We start from the raw sequence: 23848 nt of genomic DNA on the forward strand, positions 1-23848 counted from the left end.
GAGAAGCAAATTAAGCAAAAATTTCATTGAGTTCAGATAGATGGTCTTATCTATGACACATAGTCAAAGGAATTTTTGATTATTTTACTAGAGTGATAGTATTTCTCTGAGTGTACTTGCATTCCTGCCGCTTATCAATGTTTTGGGTATACATTTCAGAGATACACGTTTCAGACAGCGATCAAGTGAATCAGGGAGGACAAACAGATTGAATAGCCTTGAACCAGGGACCGTCCTCCAACGTCATTGTAAGTGCTATCCGTCCGGTGTCTTTCCACCCAGTTGCGAAATGAACCCGATACATGTGTATATCGGCTATAAAGGGGGCAGGTGGGAGCACGAGCCCTCGGCTTCTTTCTCGCACGGCTGCTCAAATTAAAATTAGCATAAATCGTCTATGAAAGCGATGTAATTTTCCATGGAAAATATGCCCTCCACTCATGTCAAGCGGCCATCGCAATTTATTGATTTAAACTTTTAGCTCGGATTTGTTTGAACAAGCCCTAGCGCCTCTATATACGACTATTAACGGACTGGCACTTAATCTCCGATTCTCTGATTGTGAATTGTCGATGATGGATGGTTGGATATTTGTATTTGCGTTACCCGTGAGTAGATCCATTGTTGCAACACGACCAACGTCTGGTCTTTTGCTGAGGCATGCAAATCTACTTTGGTATGCAAATTAAGTGACTCAATCAATATGGATGCGAACCAAACTGAACTGAACTGAAGCGACTCGAACCACCACATCGATGACCAAAGGAGGCATCATAATCATCTGTGTCCATTGCGGACCTCTTGACAGCTTTCAATGGTCGCGGGACCAGACCTACTCCAATAATTGAGAGGTGTTTAATCGTGTGTTTCGTTTTTGTTTTTCTGCACACTCACGACGCCCGAGATGTAGGCCTTTCGTTATGTTCCGTCTCCACCGGCTACCAATCCACTCGATCGCTGTTTGCTCTCAAATTATCATAAGCAAATAGGGCCCAAGATGCGCCAGGCCAGGCTGGATTCGGATTCATATATTCATAATCATATTCAGATTCAGATTCAGATTCAGATTCGTATTCGGATTCCCCCGTCCCCGTTGTTACTGACTACTTTGCGCTTCTCAGACCCCATCTTCAACTGAAGTGCTAAAGTTGCTGGCGACGCGACGCTCTGAGAGGCGCTTCTGTTGTGTAGACCCTTGAGTTATTACAATATTATATTCAAATTTCAAGTGCTACTGGCTCGCCGGTCCTCCACTCTCCGATCGTCTCCTCCATGAATGGTATATGGTTATAGCTGGGTATAGTTGGGTATCTGGGTGCCGAATCGAAGAATCTGCATATTTTCCAAAGCATCTAAGTATGGTTGTTTGCCTTCGAAGCCCATTGAGTTGGCACTCGGAGATGCGTGTTAATGGGATGTGTAACAACAAGATCATGGATTCAAATTTGGTGTTCAAAAACAATTGCCAAATCGGGTAAGCAAGCTGTGATGGAATGGCCAAGCTGAGGTGCTAAGATCAGAGCTAAAACATTAATGGTGCTTAATTTTTGATACTTAAAACCACTCAATGAATTAATTAAAAATTAAAAAGTTATAGAATTTCCAACACACCAGTCGAACGTTAAAATACATGATCATCAATATTTTTCTAAACTAATAAAATCGAACAATGGAAACATAGTTTAGCCATATTGTTTCTATGCAAATTTTGTAATGTGTTGCTTAATTTATTGCATTCATATTTAAAAATAGTCAAATGTTTTTATATTACATAAGGTATTGTTTAATTTATTTTAATCATATTCAAAAATAGTAATTTAGTTTTATACGATTTTTAATACGTGATATGCATATATTTTTGCAAATGAGTGAATGATTCTAAGCGAAACCTCTAGATTCTCGTAAAAATACAAAATTGGTGCTGCATTTCATTACCAAAATTGGTAAAATGGTGGCGATATGTGGCCAGCTCTAGAGCCAGAAAAGTTCAACGGCCAAAACGGTGACATCAAAGACGAGAGCCCCAGATCGCCGACAGTCAGCCAAAACAAAAGGAGAAAACCCAGTAACCCAAGTCCAGTAGTCCGGCCGGCCAGAAGAAACCATTTCGCTGATAAAAACATCCATTATGCGTAACAATTTGACGGCTTCTTTGGCTACCGATTGCCTTATGGATTCCGAGGCGGCTTTCGGCCTTCGCCTTTGATTGAGTGGCCGAGATGGCTTCGCCTAGCCGCGGGGTAATTGTTGTCGCTAGCCGGTTCGACTGGACCACTGGATGGCATGGAATGGGATTGGATTGGATCGGATCGGATCGGAACGGATCTGGCCTGAGTGCACAATTACAATGGCCGTGATAGAGCATCCAAATAGAGAGCGGCAAAGGGCGAGTCTTGCGCTAACGTCAAAGAGGAAATGCCTTAATCTCGTGACAACAACAGGCCTTCGTCGACGTGCTTCCTCCTTCGCAGTCACTGAGCCCACACCTCCCTTATCTGCACAGAATACACTGAAGAAAAATTATGAAGAAACTTAATTCACAGATGGAGCAAGGTGTTCCTACGCTCGTCGTATCAGAATTCACCGATTTGATAAGACCAATTTTGTTTTTAGCTTCAGATGATATGAATTCATATTCATTTGTTTAATTAAATGGTTTTAAATAGTTTGTTTTATATTTTTCTCAGTGCCCAAGGAACCTGACGATTGTTTAAATCGTATTTGTGTGCCGGCCCATAACGTCATGAGCCCAAATATAGCGAGCAGAGTCGCGTTGTCTCCGATTCCCATTCGTATTTGAGCATCGCACAGCTCCATGTACATACATAGGTGCTCTGGTTCTGGATGTGGATCTGGCCATAGCCCATAGCCATACTCGTAGCTGTCTATCTGGCCCCGTATCTCCGACCGTCTGTGTACTCATGGCACCAGTCATAGTTGACACTTTATGAGCTGCCTGCCCTCCGCCACCGCCTCCTCATCCTCCTCCTCCTCCTTCAGTTTCATGAGTTCCTCCAGTTGCGTTGATTACTCTCTAATGGCGTCAAGACTTTCGCTTTTATGGTGCCTGCACTTCCACGAATCCTAATCAGCGGCGGAGCACTTGCCGCGACTTCATTTAAATGTGGAATTCTCGGGTATGTGTGTACACCATGTAGTTGCTATGGAATTATCGGGAAATTCTAAGGCGTATGGCGGTTTAATGGTAATGAAAGGAGTGCTGGAACTTAATCGGAATTGAGCAATCAAAACACTCTGAAATTGATTAAAACGAGACAGATAATAAATAGCACTTGTAAAATCAATCTTAATATTTAAGGCATATGTACATATGTTAGGAACTTCAGATAAAGAAGCCTTATTAGGTTACAAGATTATGTTTTTTTATTTAATTAACTAAAGGTATATTTAATTGCACCAATTTAACTTCCTCTTTGCTTATTATTTATTTAAGGTTTCCATTCTGAAAGTTCTGAAGAACTTCATTGTGGCGCCAACTGCGTCTGGAGATCACGACTAAACTGCAATTGTTTGTTGTTCAAAATGCTAATCTTCGAAGAGCTGGCAACCGCGTTACACGCTAGATAGTGCAACCAAACTCCCTACAAAAGCTGCCACCCCCTGCCACGCCCCTTCCGCCCACTTCTCTGAGGGAATTCGTGGAAAACGGCACGCATACAGCGGCAAAAGCGGCAAACAAATATGGCGCAAAGTCAAACAAAAACACGGCCATTACTCAATGGCGGCGAAGAGCGAGAAAAATTTATGCTACCTCTGCAATGGAGCCTCCATGAGCTGCTCCATGGCTCCCTACCAGTAATTCCGAGCCATGTGAGGCGTCAAAAGCTTAAATATTTACAGTTGCAAACGGCGACAAACAGCTGAAGAAAACCAGAAAAATAAAGCAAACGAGATTAGAGAGACTGAGCGGACAAAGAGCATGAAAAATATTTGTTAAAAGGCAAATAAATTGCGGAAGATAAAGATCTAATTTTGATTAAAATTTAAGCTTTTTCACAACCTCACCAGCTACCGAACTACCAAAACTACCGAACTTAGGCAGATTTAACTTGGTGGGGGCAGACCTGAAACTGGTAATCGGAGGAGGATCCACAATCACTGAAGCGAACTGAAGAAATTAAAACTTGTCGCATTCAAAATTTATGTTTGTCTTGGCAGGCAGCGAAGGGGGTGAAGAGCAAGCCAGAAGAGCAGGGAAATGTCTTTAATAAATTAGAGTCTGGGGAGTTCGTTATCGCAGCGTGGACAGCATGTTGTTTCTCTATATATGGCAAACAATACGGTACTTTTAACACCAAAATCAGGGCCCCACGATCCTAAACAAAGGCCAAGACAGCACAGAAGCGACAGACGCGTAGCTGCCGTTCGAGCAGCTGGCCCAAACAGCCAAAAAAAAAAAACCCCAAGAGTTACAGATACGAGATACACAGATATAGATACTCGTACGTAGTGGCCGGCTGCCCCCATTTGCATATGAATGTGGTAATGATTACAAATTTCGCTCGTAAAAATGTTTAGTTTGTTTTTTTTGTTTCATTTTGGGAGCATAATTAACTATGTATCCGATCTGAACCGATCCGCACAATTTGCACTGAGGAAAATATATATAATAAGGGGAATTGGGCCAATATTTTAGTTAACTGTACACTTAATGTATTTGTTTCTTTTTTCCAAGGTAATACGCTTACATAATTTATGTATTAAATTTTTTTAGTTATTGTACAAGTTGCTACCGCACAATTGTATGCCACATTTTCGCTCAGTGTACCAATCTGTTGAATGCGTTGCGGTTGCGGCAATTTACCGTCTTGAGATGCTTGTTCCCTTGTTCCCTTTCCGAACGATACGATCGTGTATCTTGTATCTGGTATCGGGCCTAATAGATTCGGGGATACGCATGCGCAGCATCGGATGTCAATGGACCTGATTTTCTCGGCGGTGGGAAAGTGTTGAGCCATTTACATTATGGGGACTTTTATTGAATGAATCGGACCTTTCACAGCCAATTAATAGCGGCTAACAAGATCGATGCTGTTTGTAGATAAGCCAACGAAGCTAGCTGCATAACTAATGGCTTAAGTCAGACGCATGAGAAAAAGCCCACGCCCATTCGGCATATTTTTCTACTCTGCTCGGTTTTCCTGGCTGCCAACTAAACTCATCTACCTCACAGGACTACATGTATGTACGGCTTGGAATTCTGAGATCCTGCCAGTCGGGCTTGTGTTGATTGCATTGGCGCGTTACCTTAATTTCTTGGCGCCATCATTCGATCCCTCTCGCCTTGGATTCTGTGCCACAGCCTCCTTTGCTGCGTCATAAAATTAAAACTCTTCACTCCATCATTTTCGTGTGCGAGTGCAACATTTGACAGGTAAATGTCTGGGAAAAAGGCAGTCAGAACCACTACGCCGCTGACTGGCTGCCGCGCCCTCCAGTGAAGAAAAACCACTTACTACATGTCGGTGATACTCTTAAATTACCAGATAAAAGGTTTTATAATGTACTTCTTTCAAATTTAAAAAACGCATAAAAATCATGTAAATATATACGATTATCCTGTGACATACTTACTTTAACATGTTAGTGAAATTGATGAAATACACATATGGTATTAATGGATTGATCCTTAATAGGGCATCACCACTTCGATGAGTTTTCGACCTGTTCATTCGTTTTTATATCTTTCTTTTTATTAATTTTTGTTTCTTTTTATACATTTTTCCCATTTTTTCTGCTAAGCAGTTGACCATAACTTTTGACAGATTTATTAGGGAATATTAATTTTTATATCAGGCATTTTGGAAAAAGAGGTGTGTGCCCGAGTGCGATTGGGATAGGGAGTTCTCGCTCCCATTATCACCTCCCAGGGTTTTGGGTTTTTACAGTTTTGGAGCCACGACTGCTGTAGGTAAAACTTGACCGAGCCAGAAGCTTCCAGCGAACTCTTCAGGAGATCGGCGATCCCTTCTGGGGGCCCAAAAAACGAAGATCCACTGCTTGTGCGCCTTTGTCTGCTGACTGGAGCGGCTCCAAAGTGTGAAAATGCATTTGCATATTCAATCAACGGCACAATAAATATACCCATACTACACACGAATTCATACAGAGTCGTTAAACAAGATTTACATATGAAAATAACAAAATATTTAACAGCAGCCGCAGACGAGCAGACTGGATGGATGATACCAAATTGAAATTGTCAATAATCGGACGGCGGCTTTGGCGACTCGGCGACCCACAAAAGCGGCACTACGGATCCACGGATCTCGATCTTGGATCTTCGATCTTGAATCTCGGTGCCCACAAATTTCGACTCATCGTGCTCGTGCTTGTGCTCACTCGATCTGTTAATAGCCCACAATGACTTGGCGAAGATGGCACGAAAATATTTGCGTGGGCATTTTGGCCACTGCCAAAATAGCCGGAATTTGTACTAAAATTAACATGCCCGCAATGGAAACGTTTCCCGATCGTGTGGGCCATCTATAGGAATTCCACTGTCAGCCTGACAATGGACGGGTGTGAGAGTTTGGCTATATCGTATCCATCGTATTTCATACAACCAAATCCCGCACACTCGACACGCGCTCCAAAGCCACTCGGAAATCCACAGCTGAACCCACTTTCCATTTCGAAGCCATCTAAAACTGAAAACTTGATAAGCGAAAAATGGTAGGCAGCTGGCGCGTCATGGGAGAATTATCAGCCGCGTGTGCCCAAAGGAACTAGAATCGAGAATCTAAATGCAAAACCATAAAAACAAATTATGAGCGATACGCTAAATCAAGCAGATGCACTCGAACGGAACAATAATCTCGGGCGGGCGGGCATTTGGGCAATTCACTTAATGAAAATGTTGGCACTGCAAGTCAAGTGCTTCGAGCCGCAGCCAAACAACCGAACAAATAAGTATAATTTTTAAAATACACAGAAAAAAAGTTGATTTAGTTCTATTTAAAGTCTTTTTAGCTTAGACTTAAAATTTATTGATGTGGAGTGGTAAAGAACTTGGACTTGACTTGGACTTAGATGGAAGAACTACCATAATTCTTCGGTTGGTTTAAATTATTTCTTTTTGAGCCAAATTGCTCTTTTATTGTAGCATATGGTAACTTTTCCAGTGTAATACCCACAACACACACACTCAATTCCAAGCGACGATTGCTGCACGCAAGTGAAAAATGTTGGCGCCAGGCGCCACTAAAAAATCTTATGAATGAAGTAGACACATTTTTGAGTTGTCGGTGCTGTAGGCCATGTCGACCCAACTTCAGACCCAACTCCACCTCCATTTCATCCACCTCCTCCTCCTCCTCCAGACTTTTCTGTTTGCCTTCTGAGGTTTGTCTCAAGACCGGAATCGCGTCTGTCCTCAGTCTTCTTGGGCTGTCATTATAATCAGTTTCTCGGAAAGTTCTCGCATTTATTAAGTTATTAAAATGAAATTAACAGGTTGCCTTTTGGAAAATGCTGAAAATTCCCTTCTAATAAGTGTGGCTTCAATCTTCAACTGAATAATGATTACACACATAGTACACTCTGAATGTGAGTAATTGCTTCTTTAATATTTTATGGCATGTTTTATATTTAAAAAAATATATTGTATCTCCATATCTCCAGTCCATATGCGATACTCTCGCATAGAGGACCTTGCTGATATATTATTTATTATAACTGCCTTTCAATAAGTTCATTTTAAGTTAAATAATTTTAAGTTCATTAGGCCATTCTCCTGCCCTGAAGCCACCCACCTTCATCCGCGTAATCTTTATCAATCGCACTTGTTGCGGGGCTATCCACTCGTAGTTTTCATTCTGGGCGCTGCTACCTGAGGTTCGCTGATTAGCCGGATCGTGTTCCATATTAAATCCACGCACTAAAGGCATTAATCACCATTTTCACGCGACTTGCTGTCGCCGATGCGATGCCACGATTGCTGGTCCAAGGCCCGCCTTCGTACCGGCAATCCAACTCGTTAGTCCTCCGACCTGACTGACACGTTGCCGCGGCCTGCGGTGTGTTTCCAGGAATAGTCGGCACTCTGGATGGTTAGAAATCGGGCTGGAAAAGCGAAGTAGAGCCAACAGAGCCACCAGGAACCACCGCGTGTTGACTAATGACGCGCATTTAGCAGCGATTAATGAATTTTATGAGCCGCCATAATTTTATGGCACATCAACTGGCCGCTGGCTAGGAAATTCCAGCGAATTTCCCCGCATCCCGACCATTGACGAGCGTAGCTGGAAAATCCGGCGCAAAGCTATGCAGGACCTGCGGTTTTATTGCCCATCCTACCTGACGATCCACGTACTATATATACATATGTACGTATGCATAAGGAGGCACCGGCGTTACGGGTACAATGGCCAGGGTACTTGAGATTTTATGACCACCGCGCCTGGATCTTCTTCATATGCTAATCAAGTGCTCGACTGGGATCGAGATCCCCGGGCCCTTGGGCTTGAATAGGGCGTTTGTATGACAGCTAATGTCTCGCATAATAGAAATCACCTACTTAAAATCAAGTGCAAATTGTAAAGACAGACGCCGCCGCCGCCGCCGACGACGACGGTAGAACCACTTGAGATGGATCTTCGAGGAGATCCTCTTCCCAGACTCAATCCATTTTCCATTCCCATGTAATCCTTGTATAATTGAAACAAAGCGCAATTTGTTTTTACAGTTTGTCGCAGCCTCGGAGATCCCATTTTCCTTTGGTTTGTTTTCATTTCCCTAACGATATGTATGCACTTTTGTTTGTCACAAAGATTTGCTCAAAGGATCTTCCATTCTTACGGAGATGGGCTTTGGCCCTGGGGACATCCATATGCGTACATCTTGTGGTTTATTTTTACTGCTACTTAAACAATTTCGCTTAAATTGTTTGTGCCAAATGGGATTTGGGTTCACCACAAGAGGCTTGGTTAAAGGATAACATCGTTTTGCCATTGTTGACATCATATCGCTCCTTGTTCGCGTTTCCCATCAAAAACAAAAAAAAAAAAAGCTGGGGACAATTGACGGACTGTTGTCATCTGTTTGACAATATCTGTTTGGATTTCGGCTAGGGACTCCCCTTGTTTGGCCTAAGTGGCATCTATCCTGCAGCTGGATCAGAGTGTTGATATAGCCGGTGTTATCTGGGAGGAGAAGGAGGTTCGTCCCTTGAATTTGCGACTGATGGGATCCTTAACATAAACAAGCGAAATAACAACAAATTAGTTTAAACAAAAATTTGAAATGAAAGCAAACTTTTTAAGGCAATCTAGATAAAACATAAATATACGCAGTATAGGCAAAACTGCATTGGCAAAGCTGTTGATTTATCTATAACTTGGCAAATGTGGGAACATATTACTTTGATGCTAACTGCTCAAAAGTAAAATCAAACCTAATCCAAAAATTAAATTATAAAAGCAAACACAGAAACAATTAAATTATATAAAGGGTAATAGTCACTCTATGGGATAGCAGATTTAAAAAAAAATGTTGATTGAAACTGATATAATTCCATGGTTGTGATAGGAAAAGTATTATGTTGTAAGACTCTTTTTGACCTCACTTAAGTATTCCTCTTGGCAGTATCGATTCCATTCCACTGTCCAGTTTCCCAGGCCAGAGACCACTTTTTACCTATATGATAATCACGCCCGGCCGAGTTTTTTGGTCAGTACTCCAAAATCCTCGAGTACGCGCATCTTTCGGCATACCACAAACGATTATCTGCATCGGCGCACACTCAACGAATCCATCCGGGCAGCGTCCTCTCGGCGGTGTCTTCTGGCCAACAATGGAAGCGGTTGAAGTACAAAGCATCGCACTTTATTAACTACTTGAGATTAGGGCTGATAAGGAGATAATCCCAGTCGGTCGGTCGTCAGAACTCCGCACTCCTACACTCCGAGGAAAATTGTGGAAAGGGAGGAGTACTACTTTCGGTAGCTCTGTCGGTGTAATAAGCATAACAATATCGTTGTCCGCCCAATTGACAAGCCAGGCTGGAATATCTAGAGCGATGTTGGCTTGTAAAATGGATCACAGGTACGATGTGTCGATGCTGCCAAGGTGAGATCAATGGCAGCAGCTTATCATCAGCGGGCCCGACCTCTGATCTCCGATCTCCTGGGCCAAAGAACAGCCCTATTCCGCGCTCCACACGTCACTGCACTTTCACCAGACATCTCGTCATCGAGGGCGCAGCTGCCTTTGATCAGTGTACCGTGATTTTAAGCCAAATTGGTAGGCCCTTTCAAGGGATGCCGCTGGGGAAACTGTGTCCGATTCTGAGCCCTCCTTTCGGAGGAGTAGTGGTGTTGGAACCTGGTGCCAATGTCAGGGGTCCTTCGACGCACTTCTTCAATGGCCCAGTGTGAAGTGGTAACATCTAGTGCTGTGCTCTTTTCAGGCGTGGAGCTACTGCTGTGTAATGGGATTTACTTTTAGGACCTATTGTAACTATTTTATCCCTAATTTTTCTTTGTTTTTTTTTTTCACGCACGGTAGCTGAAGCTGAAAGGTAATTGAATTTTCATCTAACCAAACCAGGTGATGGAAGCTCGATCATCACTCGATTAGCTTCTGGCTCTGAAAGACGAATGACAACGCTTCAAGTGTTTATGCAAATGCATTCTAACACCTTGGGACACAAATATTTTCCAACTGCTTACAATCATATTGATAACTTTTATAAATAGCTACCAGTATAAGTTACACATCGAGAAATGGTCAAAGGAGAGGGGTCAGAATTTGATATTGTCATCACAATTTTCACATATCACACACTCATCTTGAGTAGATAGAAGATAATGAACTTTTTTATATATCTAACCTTATTCAAGGCTATCTTTAAAATCTATCTTTACTGTGGGAAACGAATAAGGATTCCCTAAGATACTGTTAATAAAAAAGATTTCGGTATTGCTTGCAATTTCGAAAACAACTAGCTTAAACCCTTGTCTATTGTTTTTTTTTTTGATTTTTTTTCAGTGCAGTTGGAGCTGGGCGAACTGGTGCTCCAAGTTCGAGTTCTTCAACGGCAGCTACTGCACAAAAGTTGCAGGTTGCAAGTGGCTGCAACGTGAGGCGTAAATTAATTCTATTGAATCGCTGGCAGTTCTCTGAAAAAAACCAACTGGCGGCTAGGCAAACAGTCGGCGGGCCAAGACCGGATCACGGGATGGGGGTAAAAAAAAGTGTTGAATCCGTTGCTCCCGCTGCTGTTTGCTTGTTTGCAACTCGGACGACGTCGTGGCTCATTATGCGATCGCGTTAACCTGTGAAATTTATTGTTTGCCCGGCTACAATACGGGTGGGTCGGAGTAGGAGATGGATCGCAGATGGGGCTGGGACCTGGAGCTGGAGCTGAAACTGCTGGCGGAGGAAAAGCTCCAGAGATGCAGGCGAACGCTGCTGCTGCTGTTGTTGTTTCTCTAATCCCGGACTATTGACAAAAACTCAATACCAGTAGTTGAGTTAACAGTTGGCATTGGCATTTATGAATTATGGAAAACCGAGCTTAGAACCGAACGCAGTCGGAGCAACTGCATCCATCAGCTGGACGAGCTTCGGGCGAACAAATGTTTTATTAATGAAACGATGCCACCACAGTGTGGGCATCACTCGATGGAGCAAACGGCCAACATTCGTCTCTAAGCGAGACAAATTACCACATTTCAACACATACTCAAAACTGGCGCTGGGCTCTGCCCCCCAGTGCAAGTGAGCGGATGGCTCCCAAAGAGAGATGCCCACTTGGCTAGAACATAGCTGAAGATAACTATTAAAAAAAAATGGATTAATTATTAAAAAGACAATGGAAAGTGTCCTCTTAGATAAAACTTGGTCTAGAATCTTATTTCTCATTTTTTATATTTCTATAAAAATCACATTTTCACTAGTATCTGCTCTACATTTATTACCCTATACAATCGCCTTCATAAATAACTAAACAAGTTGTAACTACTTGTTGCTCTTTTAGTTTGATTTAGCTTTTTTTTTTGTTAGCTAGTTCCCAACACTGATCCCCGCCCAGCGGATCCCCTTCCATTTGAACTTCCCAGCCAAGTGGCCCTTTTGGCGCCCATTGCAATTGCGTGGCCCTTGTGGTCATTAATAAAAATGTTTTTTTTTCCCTGTGCTGTTTCTTGGTCAACTCCCCGAAAGCATAAGTAAAACAAACAAATGGACGGGCGGTCGCTACGGACAGCTTCGAACAGTTGAAGTTGAAGCTGATGCCGGATCTGGGGCTAAGACTGTTTGGTGGGTCCAGTCAGCCAGCCCCTACTTTGGGTCAAATAAGCCAAGTCAGAGACGTGAGCATGAATCAACCTGTCAAAAGTCTCGTTAACGCCAACAGCAGAGGAGATTCCATCTCTCCCTATAAGCCCGGCCAAAACGAATTTCTTATGAGCTGTAAGCAAGAATTTCAACATTCATTATTTCTTACAATATAATACATATATGCTATAATTTAAAAAAGTTCTTAAAAATATAATATCGATCCTAAAGTAAAGTTATTACTTTATTGTTTATATCACTAGCAACTAACAAAAGTCGCCGCACTTTCATAGTCTAATCTTAACTTAATGACTTCCTCGGCGCTACTAAATTATCAGGCCACCGCCAAACTTCCTCCAGAAGTTAGCATTAGCCCACTGGTGGCTCGATTCCCCTACAACCTAAATAACACAGGCAAGATTATGAAAAGATGCAGACGGGAACGGAACCCCGAGGGGCTGCCAAATCCACTGTGCGGCCAAAACAAGCTGCACCGCAAGATTTCATTAAATGCCGCATTTGGGCAGCACAATAGCTGGCGCCAGGCCATGGCCATATAATCTGGACCTGGTTCGAACTGCAGCAAAAGGGGCACGAACAAATGGGCAGCAATTTCTACATGTTGCGAGCAAATTTGGCTGGAATTCGAAGGCCAAAGGAAGGGTAACAGCGGGCTGTAGGGGGGTGTTTTGGGATAGGGGCCGGTGCTTGGGGCAATGAAGTGCGCCGTTGTGCTGCTAAACGATCTTGCCACCGCCCGTCCACACCATGCCACACACACACACAATGAAAGGGGCACGCACGAACTCCGAACTTGGCCAGCTTGTTAGCCTGGCCCTTCACCGACTGGCAGCCGACTGGCAGCCGACTGGCGCTAACGCTGTCTACACTGGCAAAAATAGTTACACAAATTAGTATTTACTCACTAAAATTAATCAGTTATTTTATATGACCAAACATGTAGTCTGTTTATTTAGAAACTTATCATTTACAAATTTTTTGCATGTTTTAAAATCTATGGCTGCTTTAGGCAAACTAGGTACTGTTTTTTTTCTGAGTGCATCTGGCCTCTTGTCCGGATTGCCCACACGGAATTCGGAGGTGCAAATACGTTCGGGCCAGTCTCCAATTTGTGCTGCAGAGCGATCATCGTCATCACCGGGATGCCCTGCCCCCGTTTCCCCCACCCACCGACCAATGATGATGACTTTGGGGTTCTGGTTTTGTGGCGTCGCCAGCGTCGAAAAGGAAATGAAATATATGTCTGGTCTAAAAGTTATCATTTTATTAAAAAGCGGAGGCAATCAGCGCATTCACATATTAAACTCGACTTGTGGGATCTCCGAAGTTTGTAGGTCGCCGCGAACAGCCAGAGATAGTGGGGTGAGTCACTTTTTCTCGATCGGAATCGGGATTGGGATTGGGATTGGGATCGGACTTGGTTTCGGGAGACAGGGGCGTGGCCGAAGACGTCGCGTCAGTCGCCAGTCTTCATCGCCGTCGTCCCTTTTCCAAATCTGAACACAGAAAACTGACCAACTGTGCGTGGCTGTCTGGTCGTGTGAAGGGTTCTCTTTCTCCTCTGGAATCCCAGATGGGCGTGAATGGGTGTAACGGGCTGATTCTCATCTGGTTAGGTTACAAATGGATTTGTCTAGTTATACGCCTGACTAATGTGGGGACTTCGACAAGTACGCCTGGCTAGGATTACACTTCTGTAACGGGTGGAATTGCTGCTCTCTAATCTTGTGGGTGTTCGGTAGTCATGTAAATTGACAAAATACACTGACATATGCAGAAGCAGCGAACCGAGTAGTCATACCCAAATCCATCTGCCTGGGAAATGCGATGCCCTGGGTTCTCAACTGTCATCTGCAGCATTCATAACTCAATCAGACATCAGACATCGTAAACAGACTGGCTTATCTAGCCGGAGGCCCACGCCCTGTGGCGGGTTAATAAACTCCCAATATAAATGTTTAAATTAATTATTCTTTACTATCGCCGTGCCGGGCGAATATGGGAATCTTGGATCTGTGGATCGGGACCCACCGCACGACGATCTGTGGAGACATTGAAATCCAATTAAATGACTGCCATTAAAGTGCCAGCATGCTGCTGCCTCAAATTCAATTTTAATTGCTTATTCCATAAAAGAGAAAGATGCAACAGGTATCCAAAATAACAAAAACTAGAGACAGAGGTGCGTATTATCATATTAACGCTTTGGACAGAGCCACTCTAATGACTAACCACCCCACCTCCGCCTCCCCCCTGAACCGATCGTAAAATTCCCCAAAAAACTCCGACATCGCGCCCCATCACCGAATCTCACATTTTTTGATTGATGTCCTTGGCCGTCAAACGCTCGCCTAAACGGCTGCAATAAAAAATTTACCACATTGGGGACCCAGCGGGCGGTGCCCTGGCGCCAGTGATATATTTCACCCTTTTCCACCGATCTCGGCTGGAACCTAACAGCGTGGGTCGAACGGCCTGAGAAACTCTGGACTCTGGATCCGCGGACCTTGGGATCTTAGGATCTCTGCATCTCTGCATCTCGAGCTGAAACATTGGACAGCCGAGCATAAAAAGGTGGAAATGTTAAAATTTAATTATGGGTTCGGATCGGGGTTCGTTTTTCAGTTCGGTATACACACATATATCACTGCAATAAAACACACGACTGGTCCAGAGTGTAGAAAAGTCAACAAAAATTTGTTTTTAATTTACAATTTAATATGCGTTATAAAAAATTGGACTCAATGACGAGACATAAATATTTATGAAGGCTCGCTGGACCAGAAAATCGTCCAGTAAATGGGCAAGGTTGTATGAGATACCAAAAAGTAAATGGGCAAGGTTGTATGAGATACCAAAAAGTATCTGGGGCCATGGAGTGCGCTACAGATTTACGCCAGGATATCAGTATCAGGTGTGAGCGGACTCCAGAAGATAGGCCCGAAGATAACCAATTATAGAACCATAAATCGAATGTGCCTTTCTCTAAGTTTCCCCGAACACAATCTATGCCGTGACAAACTTCATTAGCTGGTCGATATGCCAATTGCAAGGAGATTCAGTTTTTCAAATTCGAAATAGAGTTTTTTAAATAGAAACATTTATTACAAAAATTCACAGTATTCAAAGTATACTAGCCTCATAAAATACCTATTTAGGTGCAATTTGGAATCATTAAAAACAACTAAGTATCAGATCCTGGAAAAACATGATTGCTGAGGTCTTAGTTTTTATAATTTAACTTTTCATAACTTGTTATTTCAATATATATCAACTTTTTCATAAAATAAGTTCAGAGAAATATTTTTTTTTCTTCGGTTTAATATAGTATATAGTTAGCTTGTAATATTCAACCAGAGAAGGGTACTTAATCTCTAGATTAACTGAATCCTTATGTGAAGTGAAACAAACCGCACTACATTGCTGATATGCCCGCTGCAATGCCCTGAAATCTTGCGGACACATTCTTGGAGAATTTGTCAAAGGCAACTTGTGACTGGGCTTCATATATGCCACACACATCACGAATCTGGACGCATAAATTGCCAAACTTGGTCCAAAAGTCCGTCCTGTCCAACGAAAAATACCATTTTGGCATTTGGAGGCGTCGATGTCGCCGTCTCGAGAGCTCCAGTTTGGTCCATGCCAGACCGATCCTCATTATTTATTATGAATTCTATAAATATTAATGGATTTTTAAATGCAATTATAACAACTAATTAATAATGTGCATTTTAAGTTGCCAGCGCAGTCAGTCTGTCAGTCGAAATGCCTTTGACGTATTGGCTGCTGACGTATTTATTGCTTGTTTTCTCGCTTCAACGTTTGGTATCCATGGATCTGGTCAAAAAAACAAAGCAACAAGGTGCGCGAAAAAATTAAACGAGAATGTCTGACAGAATTTATTTTAATTAGTGCGAGTGAGCTGTGAGCGGCATGCCAAATGAGTCGATAGAAATGGGTGTACATATGTATGTATGTACATATGTACATATAATATATGTGTAGCTGGAGGCTTCGGGCATTTGGCAACTAACAACTGGCAAATGGCAAACGGCCCGGGGCAATCATAGATCATGGCTAGGTTGATCAGTGATCACAGGCTGAAAATGCCGACACAGTTGCGAAATATCTGCCTGGCAAAAGATCAACCATAGATAGCCGATCGTATCGATTACACACCGTTCGACTTCTGTTGGGTTCAGGTCAATTGCCCTCGGCTTAATGGTAATCGATATGGCATGGAAGCGATACCACTGCAGCCGTCGGGAAGCTGTATCTTAAGTAGCTATTTAATGTTCTCAGATGCCGAGTCGCTGATAAGGCGATGATGGCGTCTCCTACTGCAGATGATCGCCGCGATTATCGGTAGCCCAGAAAAGCACTTTCGGTCGCCCAAAATGCATACGAGAATGCGGCTCTCTCGCGCCGCGTGAGAAATATACATACATAAATATTATGCAGAGAAAGGGCAATCAATCCAGGCATCCCCAATCATCCATCGATCGATCCATCCATCCATCGATCCAAACATCTTAACAAATTATAAGGCCCGAGTGGCGCCCTCTTGGATCGTCGTTAAGTATCTCAACTAGTAGCCGCTAGGCAGCTACAGAAAGTGATCATCTCAACGACAGGCCATCGATCATCCATGGAATACCAAAAAGCAAAAAAAAAAAAAAACGAGAAAAATCCAAATTCAAAACCCCAGATTTTGAGATTCAACGATGCTTTATGCTGGCGTGGTAGAAAGCGTGTTGGAAAATTAAATCATCGTTGCTTGTGGTCTGGACTCCCGTCCCGTAGTTACCTTTGCCTTCCTGCCTTAATGATGCTCTCGACGCACCTTGAGCACCGGCTTAGTATCTACCAAAAACCAAGAAAAAAAACCTGGGGATAAAAAAAAAACAGTGAAGATCTCTATCAGCGGGTTAACTCGTTTAGCATTTAGTTGCAGGCGCCTAACCAGCTAACTTTATCGTGTAGTTTGCATCTTGATGCCCATGCCGTTTTCCCAGGACTATGGATTCTGGACTTGGCCACGCCCTGTCTTATTAGGCGCAGACAGTGTCGTTTATATCATTTATATTATTTTATGACATTTGCCTTTTGTCCGTGGTAAATTATGTGTAACTTGTAGTTTTGGCAGCTCACGATCATCTGATCTTTCGAGCATCCAGGCAGGTGACACACGGGTTTTCGTGGCCACGAACTGGTTAATTAGGGTTGTCCATGATTTATTGATCTGTCGAACTGGGGAAATGTAACCTGTCTCAATGATTATGGACATTTATAAGCTGATGGTCTTTTAATATATGAATATGGCTGGTCATTTTGATGGGCGGGTTATATGTTAATTACCTTTTGCCTAAGAGATTGTGTGGGTTGTTCGAGAGCTTCCGTCCACCCGTATACCCAATCCAAATCCCTTCTCCCCGGCAGCTAATCTTCTCTGGCCCAATCTTATCCAGCACGAACATATGTCGTTGTCAACCTCTGGCAGCTTGACCGCTACCGTTCAGCATCTGCAGATCCAAGGCGGCAGATAGCGGACTCACAAAGATGTCCTCTGGCCGAGGGACTTGGATCGTCTGGCGCCACTTGGCTACTTGAACCGAACAGAGTACCCAGAGCCAGCCACTTGTCGCGTCCTTCTCAGTGCTCTGAAGTACATTTGCTTTATGGAGGAAGGCGCGACGAAGGACAATAGAAAATTATTACTTCAATTGGCGACAGACGACTGTGCTCAGGTACATGCATCTTGAGCAACTAAAGACACCGCCGCCCACGGGACACTTCACACCCAGCAAGGCGAGACACACCGCAAAACGACCTGTCCTGGGAATCCTTGGAATCCAAGGAGCGTGGTCACTTTATGGGCTGTGCCGATGTCGCGTCAACTTATGTGTCTCTGTCTCGATTAGGTTTACTGTCGATCTAGTTTACCATGCACCCGCATGACGCAATTACACCTGATTTATCCGAAGGTCCACCTAGTGTATCTGAACAGAGATCTGCTTGCATCCCACTGTCTTTTGTGTGACATTTCTTTGTCGGTATTTTTGCAGGCGTGAAGCGTTACATTTTCAAATCAAATCTTTTGTTCTAACTGCTGCGATATTTGTATAAAAATATTTTACGATTCTCTGGCGCCGTTCGCTGCCAGAAATCTCCAGTCATCATCATCAGCTGGCCAAGCACCGGAGATATGCCGTCTCGTCCGGATCCGGAGTTGCAGTGGAGACTGGGACATGGGAATGGGCATTACTCGGAAGAGCGTGCCAGGGCGACAGCGAAATGCTAATTTAATAGAGGCTCTTCGACATTGACTTTCTTTCTAGTCCACTGAATGCGAACTCAAGCTTGAAATTATTTGCTGGCGACGAGTCAAGGAAATAAACGCATGTCTGTCGACAGATTTGTCTGATGAATGCACTTATGAGTTGAATCAAGTTCAAGATCAATGGCATTTGAACCAAATTGTATGTAGCTTGTCCTGAAAGAAAATCGATAGATAACTAATCAAATTCTATAATTAGTTCAACTGATTAAAGTAGTAATTAAAGTAAAAGTAATAGTACTAAAAATCGCAAATAAATCTTCACAGAGTTATTGTTTCTATTTTATCCAAATACAAAAATTTGTTCAGACCACAAGAAATAAGGGAAATGATAAAGAACCATTTAAAAATTAAGTTCTATAAAAATGGTGTTTCAAATAAATTGGATTTAAGTTATTCCTTTTTCTTTAAATTACAAATCATTGCATGTTTTCAATTTGCGTTGATGAATAAGTTAAGTTAAGTAAGTAAGTAAGTCTTAATATATTTTAGAATAATATAGCTATTCGTTAACGTATTTCAGTCCAATGTGTTTTAAATGATCAATGGCTCACTAAGTATCAATTATAATACTTCCTGTGAATATAGGAATGTGCATTTCAATCTACTTCCACCCGCAGGCACTTAAGCCCTCAATTTCCAATGCTGACAAGCACTAATCAATAGGCCCTCGAGCCAGAGCCCAAAAACTATATGAATTTCGATTTTCCATTTCTCAGTTTTTTTTTTTTTTGGGCAAATCAATAGCGAGGGCATAGCATATCGAAATTCCAAAACGGGCAATTAACAAAGCCAACAAAATTTATGTTTCACCTGTCTGCAGCAAAGTACATAAATACCCGAGAAATGCCAGACAATGTCGAAGATAGGGAACCCAGCTAATTACACGGGGGCATGGCAAACGACGGAGGGACAGCGCCCAAACGGAAGACGGCTGCAATGGAAATGGCAACGGACATTTTCCGACAGCGCCAAAACCAACAAAAAAACATAAAAACGAAACAGACACACAAGAAAAAAAAAGAATAAACCGAGAGGAGAAGAAAAGGCAACGGCAGCTGAAGACAGCAGACAGGCGCGCTGTGGAAAATCTCACTTCTGAATTACAAGCAACGCCATAGCCCGGCTAAATCCACATCCATATACATACATGCATACATATATCCAAGTCTCCTAACTGACAGTGATCGAGAGGGAGACAGGGAATGCGGCTTGAAGGCAGTGGCGCAGAAAAACACTGCGGCTGATGAAAATCAACAGGGCTAAGCGTTAACTTCGCCACTCGGCTGCACGCAGTTCGCTTTTCCCGCTCCTCCGCTGCTCACAAAATGGCGCCCACCGTCGATCCACCGATCTTCGCCAGAGTGGGACAACACTAGTACCCACATAGCGTAGGCGTCTTCCGCCAGCCAATCACAGGCGCTGCCCACGGAGAACCGGTTTTCCAAGCGTAGCTGCTACCTGCTTGGCATCGGGAAAAACTGGCTGCGACCCACGGCGAGTTAGCACTCGAGCGGAGCTACTCGAGATCAGTTCGTTGCGAAACGTCGAGCGTGAAAGAACCTCAGAGCGCATCTTCAGTTACGAGCGAGTGAATAACAGTGAAGAATTCCAAACTACCAGTTATTATCAGAACGTACTAAGACATTTTACCAAGTGCTATACACCGTGCAAGTGCTTCGAAATGCTTTCCATGCAAGAGCTAATGGATATGCGGATGCAGCAGCAGCTGGCCCACGAGATCTACCGCCAGCAGATCATGCAGCGGATTCCAGGTGCGTTTCTAGACATAAGGTCTATGGGTGTTGATCGAATGCCGTCGGCAAATGGTTTCGCGATTTTCAAACTAAAAAATATGAGAAAATATATGCAACCCAAAAGAGCGTACTTAAAAGTGTTTTAATATTGTGATTATTATTAGTGCTTCGGATTTTATGAGCAATAAATATTCTACTTCAATTTAACTTATCATTATAACTAGAAATTGTGGTCATAACTGCATTGCCTTTATTTTCAATCTTTGATTGAACATATCTTAATAGGTATTATATTCCGATAAAATACAATAGATAGCGAAATTCCAGCTAACTTAGAAATATGATTTCTGCAACACCCACCTCCCTGAAGAGGTCCATTGCAAACCCATGCTAATGAACTAACCAAACCGCTTCTTCCAGATCCCTTTCCATCGATGTTACCTTTCAACATGCCCCACCAGCAGCCGCACATGATGCTGCCCAGTCGTCCCACCCTGCCCGGCGTGGAGGCCAAGTTGGAGAACAACGATTTGTGGCAACAGTTCCATAAAATCGGCACCGAGATGATCATCACAAAGAGCGGCCGGTAAGTTTCATTTTCCCGCGAACCCATTATCCTATGCAAATAGCCCGAGTTTTTCCAAAAGTCAAGTGCGTCGCACGGCCTATGTAAATATTTGCTCCTGTACCAGGGCCAACTTTCCCAATTCCTATCTCATACGAGTACGAGTATGCCTATACCCTGAACCTTTCGATTTCCCGGGCCTAATGTGGCGCCTGGCCATAACTCAAAACGCAGCAGGAGCTCTCGCTCGGAGTGACAACAAGTGCAGTGTAGTCGGCGGAGGAGAACACAAGAGCAAGACGCCGCCCTGGCGCCGGTCCGATCATAAAAATCTTTCTTCTCTCGGTTTCGGCGTTGACAATCGGGTTTGGTCGATCTACCTGCGCTTTTCACACTTTGCCCACAATACCACCATACCATACCATACCATACCATTCCATGCCCTGTCCGTGACCCTTCTCCAAAGCGATGAGACCAGACCCTAGCGTATCTCAGATAGGGGAACTATCGAACAGCGACTACCGAGCGGGAGCCGAGACAAATTTACATAATTATGATCTGAACTCGAAGTTTAAGTTGCAAATGTACACGGAAAGAAATCGTGCAACTACAAGCATTATTTTTGGCCAAGGCTTAGAATATGGCTGGGCATCATAGAAATCAAGAGATCTTGAACATAAATATATATTTGTTATATATATATATATTTCGTAATATTTTATTGAAAATGATTAATATCCAGTAGAAATATTATTTTTCTGTGCTGTTTAATCCGCGATAACAGTCACTTTCTCGGCTCATTAGACATGCATTCGACGCTTGGAAGCCGTTAGGGCGACTCCCAGATTTTGTCTAATTGCTTGGCGCCAGATTGCCCCAGCTCCTCCAGCACTCTGTTGCTCCCCGTGCTCCTCCATGAACCAACGATCCACACAATTAATCATGTGCCGTTGGCATATTGTTTTGGGCTGGCAAGATCTGTTTGCGTTACCTTTTAAATCGATGCGTTGCGCTACGCAGACTCCCCGCTGCCCTCTACTTTTCGGTCCATAATTACACACTTGTTAGCCGGGGCAACAAATCACAGGCGATATGAAGTAAAATAGAATAGATGCCCGGGCGACGCCTTCTTTTGCGATGCTCCTTCCCTGATTTATATGCAGTTCGTGGCAGGCCACTTAATCAAGTCCTATTCTTTTCATCCTTACAGACGCATGTTCCCCTCGATGCGAGTTTCCCTCAGCGGACTGGAGGAGGAGGCCAGCTATTGCGTACTCCTCGAGATGGTGCCCATTGGCGATTGCCGCTACAAGTTCTCCGGTTCCCAGTGGGTTCCGGCCGGAGGAGCCGAGCCCCAGAGTCCGCAGCGCATGTATCTGCATCCGGACAGTCCGGCGACCGGTGCCCATTGGCAATCCCAGGCATTGCTCTTCAACAAGGTCAAACTGACCAACAATACACTGGACAGCAGCGGACATGTAAGTTTGAGTGAGCTCATAGTGTATCTTTTGAATGGGTTACTTATAGTTTCCATTAACATTTCCAGATCGTTTTGGCCAGCATGCATAAGTACCAGCCACGCCTGCACATCATCCGCAGCAGCGAGCTCACCCAACTTCCATGGGCTCCTCAGCAGGCGTTCGTTTTCCCGGAGACGGAGTTCGTAGCTGTCACAGCCTATCAGGTGGGTTAAAGACAACATCCTTTCCGTCCTCCATTGAGGACATGTCTGACAGGACAAAGACTCTGCGGGGGTCGTCGCCTAATTGAGGCATTTTCAAATTTGTCGCCTAGCCAGCCACTTGAGTTTGATCCTAACGAGGATCACAGTGGAACTTTTCAAGTGCCCTCCCAGCCGACGGCTACTTACTGACGCCTCGTAGTTTAAATTTCGACCAGACAAAAACAATAGAGATCGTTTTTCATACTATTTAAATTAGATTTAAAACTACGCGTTTTTTTACATATTTATTTAATCTGCAAATCTTTTTTATAAGGCCGTAAATTTATTTATTGTTCCTTTTTACGATCTAATTGAAAATTCAAGTGTTAAAAGTAATACATTTAGAGCTAATTCGTTTTAAGAATTCATTGTTGTATAAAAACTGATAGTAATTAATCATTTATGTGCTTAAATTAATTTATAAATTTGTTCTCATGCTTGCAGAACGATCGCATCACCAAATTGAAGATCGATAACAATCCGTTCGCTAAGGGTTTCCGCGAGTCGGGTCAATCCCGCTGCAAAAGGAAGCTGAACAGCAGCGGAAACTCGACGCTGGAGTCGGAGGATGATGGCTCCAGTGTGAGCAGCTGCGATTCTCCGCAGGCGAAGCGCCAGCGCCAGGATTTTGAGCAGGACTCAACGGGTAGTGTTTCGCCAGCTTACTATGGAGCAACTCATCCAGTTGCCAATCCTATGTCGCCGTATCTCCGCCATCACTTGAGCTATGGACCCAGTGGAGCTGCCGGATTGCCGCCCAGCATTGCAGCTGCCTATTTTGGTGGAGTTCCTCCGCAGATTCTGCCAATGCCACCAGCCACATATGCGCCAACTGTCGCGCCTGTTAGTCCTGTGGCCTCGCAACCCGTTGGCTCCAGCACACCCACAACATCACCAAGGCCTTCAACCTCAACGAAAAGAAATAGCTTCAGCATTTCAGCCATTTTGGCCTATTGAAAGAAATATTTGGTAAACATACTTAAGTTGGAGTCATCTTCTGTTGTGATTAGTGAGAAACGTGTGCATATACTTTGTAAGCTAATCTATGCTACATATAAGATCGTTTAAGAACCAAGCTGCAATCATATACATTGTTAATTCGTTTTAAGAGTCTTTGGTCAAAATAAACAAATCAGACATCG

At 43.4% G+C, this 23848-nt stretch overlaps 1 protein-coding gene and 1 long non-coding RNA gene across 7 annotated transcripts; one reads left to right on the forward strand and one right to left on the reverse strand.

Annotated features, from left to right (window-relative positions):
• Positions 1 to 15399: 15399 nt before the first annotated feature.
• On the reverse strand, positions 15400 to 19735 carry lncRNA:CR46451 (long non-coding RNA:CR46451). 5 transcript variants are annotated; one of them, NR_167835.1, is made up of 5 exons: positions 19475 to 19735; positions 17683 to 18817; positions 17288 to 17574; positions 16771 to 17211; positions 15400 to 16161 (listed from the first exon to the last, which is right to left on the reverse strand). It is a non-coding gene; the product is annotated as a long non-coding RNA:CR46451 (long non-coding RNA). The 5 variants fall into 5 exon arrangements; NR_167838.1 differs by having other exon boundaries at positions 15400 to 15997; positions 17288 to 17589; NR_167834.1 differs by lacking the exon at positions 17288 to 17574 and having other exon boundaries at positions 15400 to 15997.
• A 445-nt stretch (positions 19736 to 20180) lies between these two features.
• Doc1 (Dorsocross1) lies at positions 20181 to 23848 on the forward strand. Of its 2 annotated transcripts, none has more exons than NM_140026.3 (5): positions 20181 to 20436; positions 20839 to 21004; positions 22194 to 22461; positions 22530 to 22667; positions 23151 to 23848. In NM_140026.3, the coding sequence occupies exons 1-5, from the start codon at positions 20346 to 20348 to the stop codon at positions 23661 to 23663; spliced, it is 1176 nt and encodes a 391-aa protein (NP_648283.1). In that variant the 5' UTR covers positions 20181 to 20345; the 3' UTR covers positions 23664 to 23848. The 2 variants fall into 2 exon arrangements, with proteins under 2 accessions (NP_648283.1, NP_001261612.1); NM_001274683.1 differs by lacking the exon at positions 20181 to 20436 and adding an exon at positions 20635 to 20703.

This window comes from Drosophila melanogaster, chromosome 3L, assembly GCF_000001215.4.
Source record: "Drosophila melanogaster chromosome 3L".
NCBI classification, from domain to species: domain Eukaryota; kingdom Metazoa; phylum Arthropoda; class Insecta; order Diptera; family Drosophilidae; genus Drosophila; species Drosophila melanogaster.